The sequence below is a fragment of the Rhipicephalus microplus genome, chromosome 5 (genome assembly GCF_043290135.1).
Source record: "Rhipicephalus microplus isolate Deutch F79 chromosome 5, USDA_Rmic, whole genome shotgun sequence".
Taxonomy (NCBI): domain Eukaryota; kingdom Metazoa; phylum Arthropoda; class Arachnida; order Ixodida; family Ixodidae; genus Rhipicephalus; species Rhipicephalus microplus.
Window position 1 is genome coordinate 55,310,361 of NC_134704.1, and position 20,243 is coordinate 55,330,603.

Here is a 20,243-nt window from a genome sequence, read left to right on the forward strand (position 1 = left end):
GATATGCTGTAATTTTTTTCCTTCTCTCCACTTCACCGAGTACAGTTTTTCCTTAACAGTAGCCTCCTTCCTTCTTCCCACATTCTTACCTCGCCAGTCCTCGTTTCACAAGGCTTTACTCTACCCTCAGGCTCCAACTTCCTATCTCACCACTCCCCTACACTACACCCTCTCCCTCTAATGTCTTCACTCTCCCTGGCACCTGACATACTCAGTGGCGGGGCTTGGCAAAATTTCTGTGAGGATTAGCACAGGAATGACAGCTTAAACATCCACACAGTTAATAATGTTTAAAACTGTCACATATCCACCCCCCTTACACTTTGACGGGAGCCACAATTTAACAATGAAGCAACTGACCAGCTTTCAGAGACTATCGCCCCTGCTGCGTTTACGCTGCACACTTACGGTGGGACACAGGCAGAGTGCGCTGCTTTGGCGTCGCTACTTTGGCGTGAACTACTGGCTCGCTCCCTGTGCCTGCAGCTCGGGATGCAGATCGAGTGCGACGGTTCCTCGTCATCGCCCCTTCCCGGGAAGTCGGCAAGGTCGCCTCATTGGCAGTCCCGTTTCGCGACTTGGTAATAGGAGAGCGGCTGCCACAAAGACGAGAAATTCAGACCATCACCATTTCCATCTGTCATTTCGCACTTAGTAAGCAAAAACAAGTTCACTTCCACAAGCATTCATGCACTAAGGAATCCGAAGGTGCCAGGCTATTTGTCAGCAGGCATAAATCAGTGAGCCGGACGCAATCAGAGCCCGGTGCATTACAAAACCTCGAGAAGCTAGATAGGTGTGTAGGGTTTAACATCCCGGAACCACCATATGATTATAAGAAACGGCGTAGTGGAGGGCTCCGGTAATTTCAACCACCTGGGGTTCTTTAACGTGCACCCAAATTTGAGCACACGGGCCTACAACATTTCCGCCTCAAACGGAAATGCAGCCACCACAGCCGAGATTCGATCCCGTAACCCGCAGGTCAGCATCCGAGTACCTCAGCCACTAGACCACCGTGACGGGGCGACCTCTAGAAGCTACAAATGCACTAGTGTATGAGAGTCGCGCAGTGACCTTCCTGGCTCCGAAAATCCTAGTAAACAGTCTATCTGCCACACTGGTGTAGCGATTACAGTGCTCGTCTGCTGAACCGAAGGTCATGGGTTTGATCTCATGTGCGGTGGTCACATTTCGATAGAAGCCAAACGCTTAAGGCCCGTGTACTTTGCGGTGTCAGTTCATTTTCAAGAACACCGGGTGGTAAAAATTTTCAGTACCCTCCACTACGCTGCTCCTCACAATGATATCGTGGTTTTGTGGCTTAAGACTCTTGATATTATTGTTATTTTTATTACTCAAGTGGCAACGTGAGTAAAGCGTGCTAAAATTTTGTAGGAGCCCCAATACAGCGCATGACTAACCTTTTTCAAAAAGCAGGTGCAGTAACATGCAGGGTCCGTACAGCTTTCCAAAGCGAAAAATCAGGGATATTCAAGGAATTTCTAGGAGCTGTTGCTAGCTTGTCAAGGACTCAAAGCGACATGCCAAGTTTGTATTTTTAACTCTAAAATTTGCAAAGATGACCAATTTTATTGCGCTGACAATAAATATATGAATAGGGAAATTATAACAAAAAAAATCTAATCTTAATACCTTTTTGCACCCTTTTCCTCACTCTCCATAGGGAGAGAGCACAATGCCGTGTCAGAAAGTTATGCACTGACGAGACCCAACGCGTATGTGTATGGCTCGCGTGCCGTTTGCTCCAAGCTTTAATTATAGCTCCAACAAGCATGATACATGCACCAAGATTCATTTATTCTCCCTATATAATTTATCACCTTATTGATATGTGAAACTGCGACACTACAATGATAATTGTTGGGGTTTTAACGTCCCATAACCGCACTACGATTACGAAAACCCCGTAAAGGAGGGCACCACAATTTCGAGCAGCTGGACTAAGTACATGGGCCTCTAGCATTCTACCTCCATTGACATGTGGCCGCGGCGGCTGGAATTCGATCATGTTATGTCGGCTCAGCAGTCCAGCGCCATGGCCCCGAAACTGCGACGAGAGCACTGGAATACTGCATTTCACCTTAGTTATTAAAGACGATAGTCTTTCTTCGCATACTTCAAAGCAAAAATTTTTGTCTGTCTGTGTCTGCTGATGTCTGTACGACAACTCAGCCACACGGCAAAAGTTTAACCCCCTGCTCATTGCCCACCCATCTTGATCTGGTGGCTGCATTCATACTTGCGAACATTGTCAATCAAAAAGCAAGTATTATGCATATTTTAGGCGTGACATCAACACAGGAGTTAAGCAGTGAGGTTGTTTTTTTTTTTTTTTAGAAAATATGCAGATATGCAATTCTAAAGACCGTAGTGTTCGTCACGCTGCGTGAACAATGAGACGCAACAAACGAAAAAGAAGGAGTTTCCTACGCTTCGCTGAAAAAAATCAGGGGCTTTACCTAAAATGCCCCGGTGCTGCCACCAACCAGTGCTTCTGCATTCTAAATAAAAACTTTTGTTCCTTCAAGTTATTGCCAGATAGGCACCATATCTCGCGTAGCACCTTCAGACAAGAGACTATCATGTTTTTTGAGAGGCAGATAAAGTATAACAAAACAAAAAGTACTGCTATGTACTGCTATGTGCTCATACCTCGACTGAGAGAAGAGGGATCGCTTCATCACAGTCGTCTTGGAAATGGCCGACGGGAGAACGCCCGCAGAGGTCTTGGCAGCAGAACGTGGCTGCGACAACGTCCTCTTGAATATCTTTGCAGCTGGTGTACCTGTTGCAGAGGCGGGGCTCCTGAGCGCCGAAACGGTCACGCAGAATTCCGCTTTGGACGGGCTCTCTGCGCACACACTCAGCTGTGTGACCACGGGTGGCTGCTGTGTAGCTGCGGGAACGGAATTCACGGGAGCAGCACTTGCACCGAGCTCTTCGTCTTCGTTTTCGACTTTGGCACCGGGCTTCTTCTCCCTGCATTGCAGCACAAACGTTGCATGCATGAGTGATACGCATTAGGTGTAACACTTTTAATGCCAAGGCCAATTTCGATACAAGTTACTATTCATTATTAACATTGCCGTTAATAAGCAAGTCGACAAGTTGTAAGCCTTAAACCACTGAATGCCAACTATGGCAAGACACGTGTTGCATTGCTTTACGACGACCCCGTCAACCCCTTCAGCTTAAAACAAGTTCACTGCATAATCAGTCCCGTCTAATCTCAAAAATCATCACGATGAGGCCTGCTGGTTCTAGACAATCAGCATTCTGTATCCCTCTTATTATCAGAAATCATTACCTTTGATTAGTCTTGAGCATGACATCAAATTGCTGCTCCCTGCAAGAAACTTCACTGCGTCATTTTTTAACAACCACTCGTGCCACAGCTGCGCACCACCTGGCCTCACCTCGCCACCATGCCAGCTGGTGTGACATGCGCAGCCAAGCTTCAAAGCAAGGTTAGCAATTGATAAGGCCATGCGCACGAGGCTAGACTATGCCATTGCATCATACTCTTGAAGGCAAAGCTCAAGCGTCTTCCAAGTTTCTTGGCTCAAGTCTTTTCAGGAGCCTTGGCTACCGATCGGCAGTATTTTCTGACCATGCTCAAAAAGTGTTGCAAGACTTTTTTTTTAGACCCCCCTAAACAAGCTTGCCAATTCTTAAAGTAGACCCGCGGCGATCACATCTTCCGAACATTGCAGCGCTGCGTGCCGCTCAGACCCTCCATTTCAAAAAAGAATTCCCACGCCTCTTTCCTTCTGACCAATCCCCCCTGTACGTGCAATGACAGAAGCTTGCGTGAGCAATTTAACGTAATACTGAGCCAGTCGATTGGTCCTTTGCCCTACGAAAAGTCATCATGGCTTTGCGGTAATACAGTTATGGCCACGCAGTCTGCGTTTTTTTTTTTTTTCCGTGCTGCCATCTGCTGTTTTGTAGAGCCCGAGATTACCGAGAGAAGCGGTGTTGCGAGAACAAAAGCCTTAGAGATAAAGACCAGTCTCGCTACTGAACCGCTAGGGGTAGGGTGCCTCTCGCATCGTACCTCCTCCTCTCCCCACACTACTATGACACGTGCTCGTGTGGGGGATAGCCCTTCTCGCCCGTTGGCTGCACATCGCTGACACATCACTGACGTGTTACGTTGCCGAAGTGGGCAGAGTCACGACGACCACCTACACCTTTCCCCACCCTACAGTGGAGATGGATGATGAGGCCACGCGAGAATGTGATGTTCAAACCCCTGTAACTTCCTTATTATAGCACATATTGGCGAAATTCTTGCAGCAGCATGTTTACATAGCTAAAGGGCACATATTCCTGCTCAATACAATTTTCGGCCCTCGGGGTTGTTCAGTGCATGCTTGAGAGTCCTTACAGTTCAGAAATGCGTTGCCTGTAGGTACGCATCCGGGTTCGCAGGAATTCGACCTTTTCCTTGCTTTTAGTCAGCTCCGTGTTGATGGAATCGACCTTTCTCCAAGCCTCCTCAACGAGGTCTTCCTTTGCAGACAGTTCCCTGCGCACATCTTCGACCGTTGCTTCCAGTTGCTGCAAACAATATTTGTTCACTACATTGAGCGTAATTTATGGAGAATGTATGAAACACCAAGCAAGAACAGTCGAGACTTACATTAGTATTACATTTTTCAGGCTGGAAATAACAGCACAATACTGCAGGCTAAAGAGGTACTGACACAAAAAATGTTTGTCGCGAGTTTTTTTTTGTTGTTGTTGTTGGAATATGCTGCAGGAGGCCTATTAGTCATAGCCTGTCACACCGATTGCTACAGCACGTGACAGATAATTAATTACAGCCTGTTTATTAATGCAATGGCATTAAAGAGCTCGTTTCAAGGGAACTTCAGTGTTGGCATAGGCGGCGTTGTGAATGGTTGTGAGCGAAAAACTATCGTGTGCATGACCGAAAAAACGGGAAAGATGCAAATAATATAAATAACAAAACTTCTCGGCCTGCTTCGCTTGCGCCTCAGGCCGAGAAGAAACCCAGGTCGTTTACGTGTAAAACGGGTGTTATACCCAAGAGCCACGCGTCTGCTTGGTAATATAGTGAAAATAACTATACATCACACACATCCTGTATACATGCTTCACAACGCAACATGTAATATATTACAGTAATAATGTGTAATGATGATGATGATGGATTGTGGTCCTGCCCTTTGTAACGGGTAGGCAGCTCTGAACTGCCTTAACCAGAAAAAAAAAAGGAAAGAAATAAAAGAAGGGAGACGTAGAGAAAAGAGAGAGAGAGAGAGAGACAGAAAAACAAAATGTGGCACACACACATACACACACACATACACACACACAAAACGAGTTATCACGTTTGCAACAGACAGCCAGTGTCTCCTTGCAGACCGGCTACATTTCGAAACGTCTACATTGTCTGCACGTCGGCACTGTCTGCGAGGTCTGCACCACCACTGCACCAATCTCTGATTTGTGACGTGGACCGCTCTGGCCACCGCTGTGCTCTTCTCCTTATCTCCTAGGAATCCCAGTGCCAGCGGTAGGGTGGTGCCCTCTAGGTGACCCGCGCACAAGTCAGCGCAGTGGAGGACGATGTGTTTTGTGGTCTCCTCTTCTGTGCCGCATATTCGACATAGGGCCTGGGCCACGTCTGCAGATGAGTCGAACCTGTGACGGTATGTCAACATACGCAGCGCTCCCCCACGTGCCTCAAAAAGGAGTGCGCTGCCACCGCTGTTATCACAAAGGGGCTCCATGCCAATGTCGGCCTTGTGAGTGTGGTATGTGAGCAGTGTGGATTTATCCTTCATGGCATGCCGCCACTGCTCCATCTCCTCCTGACACACCTGCGTCTTCACTGCATAGGCCCACTTGTACATCTTGTCATCACAGGGTTTGCACAGAAGCCAAACCAAACGTTTGTGTGCCGGTTAGACTCGCATATCTGAACAGTCGCCTGGGCTACCGTTAGTCGTCCATGAGCCGCAAGCATTCTTCGTGAGTGGCCTTACTTCTCGCCTCGCGTGCCTCAAATGAGGACCATCCCAGGTCATTTTGATGGCCTCTATTGCGACATGCCCATGGCATCCAAGGGCCACACGGGCCACCTCCCGCTGGCCACGCTCCAGCCATTGCCTGGTTGTCACAGTGAGGCACAGTATGGCATTGGCAAATGTGAGGCCTGGGACATGAATAGCCTTCAACATGTCTCGGATGAGCAGGAAACGGTTGCCTCCCAATAGGCTTTTTCGGAGCAGCTCGTTCACTGCTCTCTGCGAAGTCTTGCGCAGATTTATTTCATGCGCCCCCAACAAGGCACCGCAGGTGCTCAATACCACCCCGAGGTACCGATATTCAGTGGCCCACTGTATCTGATATCGTCCTGGCAGGTATATGTCGGCATTAGGGTGGGAGCCTGACAAATTTAATGCAGCAGACTTCTTCGCATTGAAGGCCAGGTCCAGGTGGTACAGATAGGTCGCAGCAAGGGTGACCGGTTGTTGCAGGTTCGTTGGGCTTTCGGCTAACAGCTTCACGTCGTCAGCATAGACTAAACCCGGCAGCTTCCAAGTCACGGGCATTCCATCGTCCAGGTGGGTGAATGAGAAGCCCATACTGGATGCTAGGAGCATATGTTCCAATCCAGAAACATAAATCATGTAGAGCAAGGGTGAGAGGGGGCAGCCCTGCTTAAGTCCCCGTGTTACCATCACTGGTCGGGACTGGGCTCCGTCAAAGCAAGCTATAACTGAATTATCTTTGTACAACCGACGCATTAGGTCGACCCACACCTCTGACATTCCGCCATCCGCTGGAATAGGGATTCTTGTGGGACACTGTAATATGCCTTAGCTACGTCAAGAAAGCAACCATACAGGTTTCTGGACTCTTTGCGAGCCATTGCTACGGTTTCTATCAGCACGAAGAGGTTGTCTTCCAGGCATCGGTTAGCTCGGAACCAGTTCTGCAAGTCTGTGAGCACGTTCTCTGCCCACCCACTCATCCAGGCCTTCAATACCTGTGCAAAGACACGGTATAGGACACTTGTTACAGTCAAAGGCCTGTAGTCTCGTAGAAGCACAGCGTCTCCACATTTCTTTCTCACCAGGCACACCCTTCCTGTTCGCCAGGCTCTAGGGACTGTGTCACCCGCCACAATGCCAGAGAAGATGTTGGCAAGGTGAACTCGGGCAGCCTCCCCCAGGTGTTTTACAACACCGGCGGGTATGCCATCGAGTCCTTTTGCTGTGTGTGCACAGATGCGTGCGATTGCGCTGTCCACCGCTCTTCGTGTCAATTGCCATTTCATGATCTCATCTTCGGGGCAGTGGATTTCTGCTTCATTCTCGTCTGCAGACACGCAAGCTGACTGCGCAGGTTGGTACAGATGATGTATATGTTCTGTAAGATGTTCCGAAAGATCACAGATGGCGAAATCAGTCTCCTCATTTCGAATTCGCGGCATGGCTGCCCTCTTGTCAAGCGATGACACATACGTCCAATACAGCCGGGAACCGTTTCGCCTGTCTTCACTTAAGGCTTTCAGCTGCTTGCCATTGTGCTCGGCAATCTCGCGTTGTACTATTGCTTGAATAGCTCTTTTGCACTCCAGGTACCTCTGCCATAGCTCTGCACATTCGTGTGGAGGGAGTGTCCTTACCACTTCTCTGTGTAGGCGATTTGCCTCCCGTTGAGCACTTGGTGCCACTTTGACCTCCTCGTACCACCATGGCTTCCAACGCATACTCTCCACGGGAGTTAATGCATACTTCATGTGCTTCCATTATCTGTTGCAGAGCTTCTACATATTGGTCATCGGAAGGTGATTCCAGATTCATGAGCCAGCCTTCAAACTCTTGGGCGATGTCTTTATATGTCTCTTCCAGTAGGTAACGTGCGGCAGACTCACGACAGTCTGTCCGTTTTGGCCCCATGAGGAAGTCGAGAGGGTCAATTTAATTCGGTTATGATCCCTTCCCACACTAAACTTCCCATTTTCGTCTAATGTGATTGATGAAGCATGGCAGGACAGCTTTGGTGACATAAGTACATAGTCGATGCATGAATGGCTGTTCCTAGCACACCATGTTAATTCACCTTCCCAGTCAGAGCGAAGGTTGGCTATTTCCAAGTTTAGTTCACGTGCCGTCAGGTCCACCAGGTCTCCATTAAAGTCGCCCATGAGTAAAACTTCTCTGTCAGCTGCCCATCATTGTACATCCATTGACGTACATTTCATAATTTGAGCATTTGCATCATGTTTGCCATCCCTCACTGGGAGGTAGACCACACCCTACTATCACGAGAATCCCTAGGATGCTACGATGGAGCCACTTGTGTTCAGTGCATGGGCATGTCAATCTTTCCCACATCGCTCAGGACCGCCACAGGATACTTATTCCCCCGCCTTTGCGTGTACTCCCTTCGCGGTTGGAGCCTGACCATTCCCAGTTTGGATGTACAGGGGGTTCCTCCAGCCCACGAAAGTGCGTCTCTGTTAGCGTATAAAGTTACATTCTTCCACTCTCTAGCGTTGCATATAGCTCTTCCCACTTGCTCGGCTTTCTTGCGCCATGTACATTGAGAAGACCCACATTGGTTTCCCTTATTCGTAGGTCACGGTGGTGGCGACGACGGTGTACATGTTTTACTTCTGACTGAAGGGACGAGGGGGCTTTCTGCGCTTCACCTGGTCCTGTTTCTCTGCCATCTGTAGCAATGCCTGTCCGAGGGCTGTCATAAGCGGTGCCAGGGGGTGCAAGTAACCGCTTGTTTGTGTCCGTCGCCTTGTAAGTCCAACGAGCTGGAGTCCTAAAAAAACAAAGCCTGTGTGTCCCAGGCATGTGTCCAGTTCCTCAGCCATGCCAACCTTGTAGAGCAAACTCCACCTTCAGGAACACCGTACGCAATGAAGCGATGCTTATTGGCTCTCCCCTGCCACGTCTGCATCCTGGCCATGAGCTCCTGTATTATAATATGTGGGGAGGCATCACTGTCCACGATATCGCCGCTTGCGTAATTTAAAACCACAACTGCCTCTGGTGCGTTCCAAATGTCCATCGCAGCATCCATTTCATCCATAACATTCTCGAGGGTGGCATCCTTCCATGTGCGGAACTAAGCTAGCCTGTTCCACTTCACAGCGCGTGAAGTGGTGTGCCTCATTCTGAAGGCATTCTTGTCTCCATATATGAAAGCACACCAACCTTCGTTGGGCGGCTCCCTGAAGCGCTTCTGCTGTTTGGGCACCTTTTTGTTGGAGGATCCCGTTTCTCTCAAGCTCTTGCATAGCTTCTTACGCTTTTTGTTTCACAAGGTGGGCCTCCACCCCTGGAACTCCAAGGCACATTCGTCATCCAGTTGACTGCGCTCTTCCCTTCTCAGTTCGAGTGGTTCTGAGCAGCTTCCCGGAGCTGCCTGGCTATGCACTTTGTCACGTGCCGTTGTCCTCCGTTGCAGCATGATGCGACCCTTCTGGATTTTAGGCCCGGGACCCTTCCATCGCGCTCTTCAAGTCATCAAGCTGTGTCTGCAGCTGAGAAACCTGCGCCTGGAGTTCTCCGCGCATGCGGGTCTCCCGCCCCAGCTGAGAAAGAGCATCGTTCAGCTTTGTTTCAGTATTCTCAAGCTGCAACACACACTCCTCTTTACGCTGCCGCAACAACTGCGCGAACTCCTCTCGCAGGACATTCAGCCGGATGCACTGCTTGCAGTCATAATGTGCCGTGGCGCTTGCCTCCTCTACAGTTTCAAAAGGTGTGTCCTCAATGTCGATCCACACATCGGAACTTGTACACGCCACCCAGCTGTCTCTCTTGTTACTGGCTTTCGCAGACGGGCTTCGTTTCACTTGCGTTCTGCCTATGCGGTGGTTCTTGGCCACCTTTAGTGCTCAAATATTCCACTTCCGCGTACCACCACGATCGAAGTAACTCTCCTAGCGCTACAGGTATCTGCCTCGTGAAGTAGCTTGTTACCGATGGGTCATCGGTCAGTTGGTTAGGCCTACCTTCTCTCTGGCACAATAAGCTGCACACTGACCAACAGGGACAGCAGACAGAGCCTCACGGGATGCACCTCACTCACAGCCCAACACACCGCACAGCACTTCCCGTAGATCCCAGCAAAATCACACACACATCATTCAAGATGTCACACGGAGCACACAACGCACAGGCGAGACCTCACACATGTCGCACCTACAAGCGTACAGAGCCATCAGGTGTCAGAACATGCACTTATTAATGACTTCACGGTTTAAAGTGGGCCATCCACTACAAAAAGAGTTATTCATGCCAAACATCTCAGTCATTTTGACGACCATCCCAGATGTATTTGAAAAAAATCGTGCTGATTTACTGCATTTAATAAAACAGTGAAAAGATGGAATATTTCCGAGAGAAAAAAATTTTTGGTCACGTGACTGCCTTCTGAACTTCCCAGAATGTCATTTGGGTGTTGTTTGTGAAAAAATGTTATTTTAAAAGTACCCCTCTTTCTTTCTATACCAAAGTTGGTCTACATGTTCAGTAAAGGTTCTTGTGTAAGTTGTTTGAAGCTCAGAAATATTAGTGCAATTTTTTTTTGGCACATACACCTCCACAAATTTAGCAAAAACGTGTAACATTTGCACTTTTTTTATTGCAATACTGCACTTTGTAAGAATATCTGGGTAGTAAATACTCACTCCACAGAAGGTATATCATGAAGAAAAAATATCTTCAGACCTCTGAAGTTGCTAAACTTTAAGAGAAAAATTCAAAAATTTCACAAAATCGTCAGTTCTGTCCATATTGAGGCACAAATTCCACCATGTGGTGGTCCAATCGAAAGTCATCTTTATACTTAAATCGAAAGCAAATAAACAGTTCTTTTTATATGGCAAATTTTATAATTACACTTTTCTGTTTTTGTTACTGATTAGTAACACTAACGAGTAGTGTTGGGTTCGGCATTTGGACCGAAAGGCTGAGCGGAATTCCGAGTACTGTGAACGAGTCACTGAGGGGCTGCTAGCCTGCGGAAAGCCTTTCCAGCTCGGGCATTGTCATTCCAAGCTGGGGATATGTCTTGGGATTAAGCGGTGTGATTTGGTGCCGTTTCCCTCATCTGCGGATCTGTAGAAACGAGGCTGTTTATACCTCGTGGGCTACTTTGAGGCCTTTCCGATGGAGATTTTTGGAGAGACTTTTTCGACACGAGTTTGTCAAGATGTAAGCCTCCTTTATGTAAACTACGTAAATAAACATCTGTAAATACCTTCTTAGGAAGGCACCTTTCTCCCTACAATATGTGCTAAAAAGGTCCAGTGGCGGCGGCCAGCTACCCACGACGAGACCCGCTGGACCCGAGCCGCAACGACTTGTGGCAGCGGTGGGATACTGTCTAGCCCTGTTCCTAACAGTAGGCATCATCTGAACACTACAGCTCAAGCGCTTCGCAAATGCGCTAGTCTCTATGAGAATCTGTTGGGAATTCATCACAACGCAACTACGTTTTAACCGTTGGTATGCTTAAAGCGGGTACGTACTGTACACAGCATGCAGCCGCGAGCAAAAGCTTCACTGACACAAGCCATTTTGAACTGGGTAAGCACTAGGGGCAGGACATCGCTATCATGTTCAACTCTTAAAGGTGAAGCTTAAGGGTCTCCCAATTTTCGCTGACCAGTCTTAGTTTTGGCTTGTGAAAGCTCCAACAATGACAAGCTCCTGTGTACAACTATTGCCACGTAGGTTTTAGCGAGTGAAACGTGCACAGTACTGTAAAGCACTTTCACAATGCCTGCGTAGCCTGCTCACTTTTTTTTTTTTTTTTGCTCATGGCCATGGCGTGACGTTGCCATCATCGTCATCAACTAGTGGCAAAGACTTTTTCGTGGCTTCGTGGCATTCACTGTGGACCCAGACTCGCGAGCAGCTGGCAAACAGTAACAAGCTGGCGCAAACAATTGGCGACATCGCGGATTTGGGTAACCTTGTATGATGTCAGTGTCAAGAGGTGCAGCCTGGTGTAGCACTGGATTGGGCATGTGAACACCACAATTCACATAAATTGCTTTCCATGCTGTGTTCACTGTTCAGAGTTCGTAGATGATGCACGCATGTTTACAACAATCGATCCAGCAGGTTATTGGGGGCACGACATTTTTGTGTCAGCACCCCTTTACCAGGGACAATACACGGCAATCTATTAGCCAGGTATTACTGCAATGCATTATCATGAAATAGTGTTATGATGTGATTTAAATGAGAGAGTACAGGCAACTACTTCTAATTGATTAAGGGTAATAAATTTTATGAAAGACTCCAATAAACACAAGCATATGTAAAGTATTCATGTTATAAAAGGTGAAGTTTACTAGAAGCATAGGAGTCAACATCAGGCAATGAGTGAGGAAACACAACTCAGTCAAAAAAGCAGACACGCCCTATTACAGAACATGGTTGCAAATGGTTAAAAAAGAAAAGACATCTAGTGTGGATAAGCATGAGCGGGAGCCTCGCGCAACAATGCAAAAATGCATACAACAAATGGGATACCTGAATGCGTTTGCTGCCCCCCGATTGCTGCAGCTCGGATTCGGCTTGTGCCAGGCTGCCACGCAGCTGCTCGGCCTCTTTGTCCAGTGCCTTGTACTCTTTCTCCTGACGCCTTATGATGGTCTTCGCGGTGGCCATCTTGCATTCTAGGTCTTCATATTTTGCCTCTGATGTTGACAGCTGAGACTTCAATGAAGCAGTCTACAAGTAAGACACCATAAAATTGTATCAAAGAAGACTGTGGGGGGATGAAAGCGAGAAGGCTTTAAATAAATTACACAGTATAGCGTTAACAGACCAGTAGGGTTAAGGCAATAGCCACTATGGCTCATTACGCATAGTACATCTCAGTTTGGCAGGATAGCATTTCTGTGCCCAAGCTGTGACGTACCTGGAAAAAGCCAAAAGGAAAAGGCTTAAAATACTCGCCTGTATCTCCGCACATAGCAATATTACTACCGTATTTAGTAACAATAAAAGTGAATACCGTAAATATGAACCCGCACTCAACAGGAAACATCCCAACTTTGCAGATTCATTCACAGTGATTTTCCAGGTAAGGCCTAGGGACGTTCGAAATGGGAAGCAATCTCAGAAACTACACAAAGTAAGTTATCTATAATACTCAGTTATCGAAGCTACCTGAAGTCAAGCAAAACCATTTTCCAGAGTCATTTGCTACGAATTGAAGGGACACTAAAGTCAAATAACAATTTACGACATAGTGAAAACTCGATGAATGAAGTCTAAAACGACTATTATCAACAGAAGTGCTCTACTTATTGAGAAATTAAGTTAATGCACAAGAATACATGCACCGCAGTAGGACATTCTCAAAATGATCCCAATGACATCAGACAATTAATCACTACAATTAATCACTAGTAATCGATCTAGCTGCACTAAATAAAGAATCGTCCATGCATCAAGAGACGTGATAAAATTCTGTTGTTCGTTTCCGTTTTATTCATGAAAAAAACAACCGCCGTATGTTACTATGGGGAATGGCACGACTTGTTCAAAAATTCGATTTTCGCCTAGTAAAACAGGACAGGTCGTACCATCTAGGGGGCCCTGTTGAACCAAGTACGGCTTAATGTTTAAGTTTTGGTTAAAAATTGCTCAATGGTCATTGCTACTGCTGTGGCTCCCGCTACTTTCCCTCTGCTGCTACTATGGTGCCGGCGGTTGTGCATTAAAACCGGTTAACGTTGGGCACGGCAACAGTGACGTCAAACGGCGGGTAATTGAAGTGCGCTAACTTGATTCAGACCACTAAAATGCCATTTTATTTTAAAACAAGCCCTTCCTTGACCCAAAAGTAACACTACGAGGTTTCTGGACCGCTATTTCAACAATGGACGTCGACTTAATAGTTGCCTTTCGTGTTCATTTAAGTGAGTCAGTCTTCACTAACACTGAATTCAGTTCGAAGCAGGCAGACAATATTGCCACCATGTTCTATGTACGTTATGTTATCGATGCAAACTCACTAACATTAAAGCTGAAAATATCGTGTGTACGGTAAATGCTATGGGTCGTTTAGAAAACCGCGCATGCACATTTCGATATGACTATTCCAGCTGAGCCTGTGATCCCGCTAAGCCCGCTAAACTACAGATATTTATTGCCAACTGCCCCTTTACGTATATTCATGCATACGTTCGCATGCATGTAGTATGTACAGTGCTCAGCAATCGAAATGTGATGCCCAGGCGCATGGCTGCTGCAGATGAGGTGCGATGGTCAAACTGTTCGTGACACATGGTGACTGCATGCAAGAAAAAGTAATTCAATCTGTAGTTCTTAGTGGCACTGGCGTAGCGCTGAACACCGTCGTTCATGCCCACCAGCTCTAGCCACAATGCACAGTGTGCATCCAATCACAGTATTTTGAAACTGTGACAGGTTGCACTCCACCGATGTCATCAAGAACTATTGTTAACACTCTCGCTTTAATTGTCAGTCATACCAGGGGCAAGCCTGCACTCCAAGTATTGCATTTCAATAGCTGAGCACTCCATATGCCAAATGTAAGCATTTCAGCAAGGGGGAAACCTAGGATGGTTTTAATCATCTAGCAAGGAGGAAGGAGCGTTAACAAGGAGGGGGGGAATGCCTCCCCAAACCTGCCCCCCCTGCAATACCAACAGAAGTGTTTGCATTCTTAACAAACATTGTTTGCACATCTTATAAAGAACAGAATTTCTGCCACGTGTAGGTAGCACCCGTCATTCACAGAGGAGTGCAACAAGAAGCAGCACATGAACAACCTCGATAGCGTTCAGCCTGTCCTCACGAGCTCATAGTCATAGGCTGTCATTGCAGAAAATTAGCTGCCTGCATGAGGCCCATACCAACAGATAGTGGCGGGGTGAGATTCAGTTGGCAAACATTTTCTAAAATGAGAATTGAACAGGTCAATATTCTGGCCGACGACCGACTTGTAAACATGCACAGAGCAGAAGGGGCCCTCAACGGCCCTTTCGCTCATAAAACAGAACCTGAAGAAACCGAGAAAACATGTTCCGTTAAACACGGGTTCTATTTGCTGGGAGATTAACAGGATCGCATCATTCAGATGCAAGACCAATCATCTCGTAGGCAGAAATTCTGTTTAAGCAGCAATCCCATTTAAGAGATTACCGTTTACAGAGTCTAACTGTACTAAACATATTCTGAATCCCCCTACCAGTATCGGCAACAGTCAGCAAAGCTGCTGCTGGTGCCAGACCTCTGGCTGAGCATGCGCAGCAAAGGTAAACACTTGCACTCTCAGCATCCTCATTTGTAGTATCTCATTTCTTTAGTTGGTTTCGAAATATATTGCTGCAATGCATTCTCCTCGTTTCAATGCATTTAGTAAGCTAAAAAAAAAAAAAGCTGACTCGGGGCCTCCAACAAAAAAAGAAAATTCATACTCACCAATGCCTCCAGATCAACTTCCTTCTCGTGGGCAACTTGAATCGCTGATTTCCACTGGTTCAGTTCCTCAAGGAGTTCTTCATGTTTTCGTGTGCTTTCCTGAAGCTTCTCACTTACAACCTTAAGTTCACTTTCGAGTACGGACTTCTCACGTGATGCTTCCTCAAGCTGGCCACGGATGTCTTCAAGCTCGCCACGGAAGCACTCGATATCAGAGTTCTTTGCTTCCAGAGACTCTTTCAGTTTGCCTGCCTCCTCTTCTGCATGCCAATGTTTCTGTCGAGTCAGTTCTATTTCAGCCACCAGCTTTTTCACATGCTCTTCAAGGGAGGACTTGGCACTTGCAACTGCTACGACTTCCTGTTGGGCGCTGTTGAGGCATTCTTCCAAGTGCTTTTGCTTATCCGAGTACAGAGCTGCCAGCGATTGCGATTCCTGAAGCTGCAGTCTGACCGCGATGAGATCTTTCTGGGCATGCCCCATTTCCAATGTTTTCTTGTCCAGCGAAAGATGCAAAGCCTGCGTTTCAGCCTCCATGTGAGTGAGCTTTTCTCTCGAGTCTTGAAGTTCTTGCGACAACACGTGTGTTTCCTTCTCCAATGCCAACTTAGATGCCACAAGGTTGCGGATTTCCTCTTGGGCGGTCCTCAGCCGATTTTCACCCTCCTTTTGTTCGACGATCGAATGCGCTAAGAGGGACTTGGACTGCTCGAGTTCGTGCCCAAGCACGTCGTGGTCGGTTTGCAGTTTTTCTATATCAGATGATTTCTTCTCCAGCTCCTGCTTCAGGGATTGCACTTTTTCTTCTGCTCGAGAGCAGTCCTCCTTGGCGGCGTCAAACTTTCGCGACAGGTCAGACACTTCGTTTTCGAGGGCCGTTTTCAAGGACGCCAGCTCCTTCATTTCATTTACGGTATCTGTCAAGCGGTGCAGATGCAATCTCTGTTGTGCCCGCTCAGCCTCTGACTCTTCGAGCCGGCTGCCTGCTGCATCAAGGTTGTGTTGAAGCTGTGCGCACACTACTTCTTTCTCTTCCAACAAGTTTTTCAGATGCTCAGTTTCAGTCTTTGCTTGATTAAGGCCTTCCGCCACAGTGTCCAGCTTCTGCAGCAATGTGGAAATTTCCTGCTCCAGTGCCACTTTCGAAGTTGACAGATCCTTTATTACACTGTGCGATGCATTCAGTTGTTGAAGACACTGTTGTTTTTCCTCAAAAATTTCATCCATATTCGATTTCGTCTGCTTGTGTTGTTCATGCTCAGTCTTGTACTGTTGCTGAAGGCATTCAATTGTGGCATTTCTTTCGTCCAGAAGGAACTTGAGTGACTTGTTTTCCTCCTCCGCAGATCTCAGCAGTGCTGCGGCTGACTCTCTTTCCTTTTCCTTTGTCTGAAGGTCATTTTCAAGGACAAGTTGCAAGGCCGCATACATCTTGGTCTCTTCCTGAGCCGACTGAAGCTCCTGTTCAAGCATTGCACGTTGCGCACCTGCCCTAGCGATGTCTGCCGTAAGGACGGCCACATTTTCCTTCTCAAGCGAGAGCTGGTCTCTGAGCATCTGCAGAGCGCCGCTAGACATTTCAGCAGAGGCCTGCAGGCATTCCAGTTCCTGCGTCAGCTGCCTCATCTCCTGCGCCTGGCGTTCATTGCGGTCCTTCAGTGCCTCGACCTGCCCATTCAGCTCGGCCTTGGAAGCCTCGACTGACTGCAGTTTCACTCGCAACTGTGACAGCTCTTCAAGGTCCTTGTGAGCAGCCTCATACTGTGACTTCAGATCTCTGAGCTCACCTTCCAGCCCGGAAATGAGCTGCCGAAGTTCTTCAATTTCGTGTTCCTTGGGCCTGAGAAGCTGCAGTTCCTCTTCCAGAGTGGCTATTGTCTGCTCTCTGTCTGTCAGCTGCAACTGCATCTGCCTCACGGTAGTCTGCAACACTGTAAGTGACGCGATGTGCTCGTCCTGGGCACTCTTCTCCTCCTCCAGGAGAGCAACACGTGACCTGAGCTCCTGGAGTTCTTTCACCTTCAATACCAGTTTTTCCACTTCGGCCTGCAACATCCGGTTCTCTTCCAGCAAGGAGTCAGAATCGAGTAGTTCTTGTTCTTGCTCCTCAGCCTGCTGCAGCACCGCCCTCTTTTCTTCTTCGAGCCTCTCCCGCTCCAAGTGTGCCTGGGAACACTTTTCGCGGAGCTCGGACACTTCCAACAGCGCCGCGTTCTTCTCGTCTGCTAGCTGCTGAAGCTGACTGGCGAATTCCTGCTGCCTTTGGCTCAAGGCATCCCTCAGCACACCCAATTCCACTCCTGTGTCTCCGACTACAGAGATCTCCGTAAAGGCCACATCCATGGCCAGAAAAATGCTGCGAATTTCGGCCACCTGATTCTCCTGCACTGCTCTGACTGCCTGCAGCTCCTCCTCTAAAGCGGCAATGGACTCCTGGAGCACTTTGTTAGTTGTCGACAGCTCTTCAAAACTCAACCTCGAAGAAGCCAGCTGGCAGCTTTCACTCTCCAGTCTATCTTCCATTTCTTTTTTCTCCTGCCGCATTTCGGCCAGCTCCTTATCAAGCTCGTCAATTCGCTCGGTCAGATTCAGGGTGGCTTCAGAGGTTGCTCTGGCACTGGCAAGGTCACTGACAAGTTTATCCCTCTCGACCTGAGCTCTTTCAGCAGCTTCCCTAGCTTGCAAGAGCTCGAGCTGAACTTGCTGATGTTGCTCTTCTGCTCTGGTGCATTGGTCTCGAAGTGTGGCGGCATTTGCTTCAATTCGCTGTTTCTCGGCATGTGCAGTCTGCAGTGTGTCCTCAACTTCTTCAAGTGCGCTGCTAAGCTGACTGACGGTCTGCTTATACTCCTCGATCTTCCTCAGTAAACTCTCAGTCTCAGTTGCAGCGGTCGTGCTTGTCTGCAGCTGCTGCTGCTGCATTGACAGCAGTTCAAGTTCCAGGTGAGTACACTTCTGCTGCTGTTCTTCCAGATTTTGCTTTAACGTACTCACTGTGGCTTGTTCGTCCAGAAGGTTTTGTTGGAGAGTCCTCGTGCCTTCTTCGAGGTCATCCCTTTGCTGAAGAGCAGACAGCACCAGATGCCGAAGCGATGCGAGTTTCTGCACCACCAAAGTATTCTCTCGACTGAAATCTTCAACAGGGACTGCACTACCATGTATAATCTGCAGCGCTTCAGTGGATGTTTCTACGACTTGCCCGAGAAATTCGTTGAAGCCCACTGCCCACTTCTCGAGGTAGTCGAAGAGCTCTGTGCATTCCTTGCTTTGATTCTCGTGGCTCGTTTCATCAACATCCTCCTTTCTGTCAAACTGTGCAAATGCTGTCAAGAAGACGTTCAGCTTTACTGCGAGCCCCACGAGTCTTGCCTTCAACGCTTCACTTTTGTCCATCGTGGGTTCTGCCTGAGGTTCTTCAGAACTTCCCTGCACATTTGAAGCACTGTGTTCTTCTTCGAAAGAAGCGAAAGACTCTTCATCTGTGCTATCCCGGCCACCGGCAGGTGAAAAAAAAACAGAGGCAGCAGCCTCAACAGTTCCGTCACACTGCACGCGCAACTCTGACACCACATTGACAGTGCGCTGAGGTTCTTGTGGTTTGAGGTAAGCCAGCCTTCCCATAAGGAGGTCCACAGTTTCTTGCAGCGCAATGTACTCTTCCTCGACGTACCGGGCGTACTGCAAAAGAAGCGATGCCCTGGCCGACACCTTGGCAGGTGCCACGGTCCGATTCAGAAGGTCTTGCAATGACCGACGCAGTGCCGATAGAAGCTTACACACGTGGGCCATATTCTCGGTCAGATCATCCTCGCTTGCATTACTGTCGGTCGAGGAAGCGGTAAGCTCGCACGTGGACAGGTTGGTCATAACGGTTTCCCCCATGGCCGCTTCAGTCTGGGAACATGATGAACTGAAAAAAAAAAAAAAAAAATGTGTTCCAACTGTAATAATTCTGGAGCGACTAATACTTCCTTCAAAAAGCTTAAGTTAAAATTCTTGTTTGTTGCAGAACATTGAAAAAAGTAAAGGTTGAGTTGCTTTTCATCACATTAAATCAAAATAAGTCTTACGGCATAGAAACCTTTACTTTAAATAGAGAATATGTGCATGATGGTAAATATAATAATAATATCTTGGGTTTAAAAAGACACGAAGGGCAAAACAATTTTTCGCTAATGAGTAAAGTACAATTTCACAATCTCGAAAGCACCACTTTTACCACGACACAGTGCTTAGTAAACAAAAAACGAAAAACGTAAGAAAAAAAATGCGGGTGGCGATGCCCCCTTGAGACTACCGCCCAAACACTGACGCAAGAAATTTTGAAGGTCTCTATTGGTGTCCTATGTAGCTTTCAGTTGATAAAAATGAAGTAGATTGTAATTTGTGGGTGCCACAGACTTAGCATAGGAAGTTTCGAAAAATTTCATCAAAACAATTCGACGAAAATAGTGAAAATACATTTTGAAATTTCTCACGTCATGAGCGGAGATTTTGGCATGAAATTTATAAATGAAACTTAAACTTTGATTTTCTCCGCTAATAACGAGTTTATGACTGTGAAATATACGACATTAGAGTTTTCAGAGTGCAGTTTGTCTAAACTAAGCCATTGTTCCTGCTCACTGTCTTACAAAATTTTGTGGAGTTTGCTTTAAAAATAACCGAGCAATGGGCAGTGGTAGTTGCACACCTGTCCATCCCCCCTTAATGTGCACCTAAATCTAACCAAACAGGCCTAAAGCG

At 47.4% G+C, this 20,243-nt stretch overlaps 1 protein-coding gene across 6 annotated transcripts in view; it reads right to left on the reverse strand.

Moving 5' to 3' along the window:
• Positions 1-20,243, reverse strand: part of LOC119174526 (uncharacterized) — a 92,329-nt gene that overhangs the window by 16,144 nt on the left and 55,942 nt on the right. For all 6 annotated transcript variants that reach the window (XM_037425470.2, XM_037425468.2, XM_037425469.2 and 3 more), the window contains exons 12-16: positions 15,498-19,407; positions 12,573-12,773; positions 4,415-4,587; positions 2,677-3,003; positions 409-596 (exon numbers count right to left, since the gene is read on the reverse strand). In XM_037425470.2, coding sequence (XP_037281367.1) covers positions 409-596; positions 2,677-3,003; positions 4,415-4,587; positions 12,573-12,773; positions 15,498-19,407 — 4,799 coding nt within the window. The remainder of the gene's footprint in view (positions 1-408; positions 597-2,676; positions 3,004-4,414; positions 4,588-12,572; positions 12,774-15,497; positions 19,408-20,243) is intronic.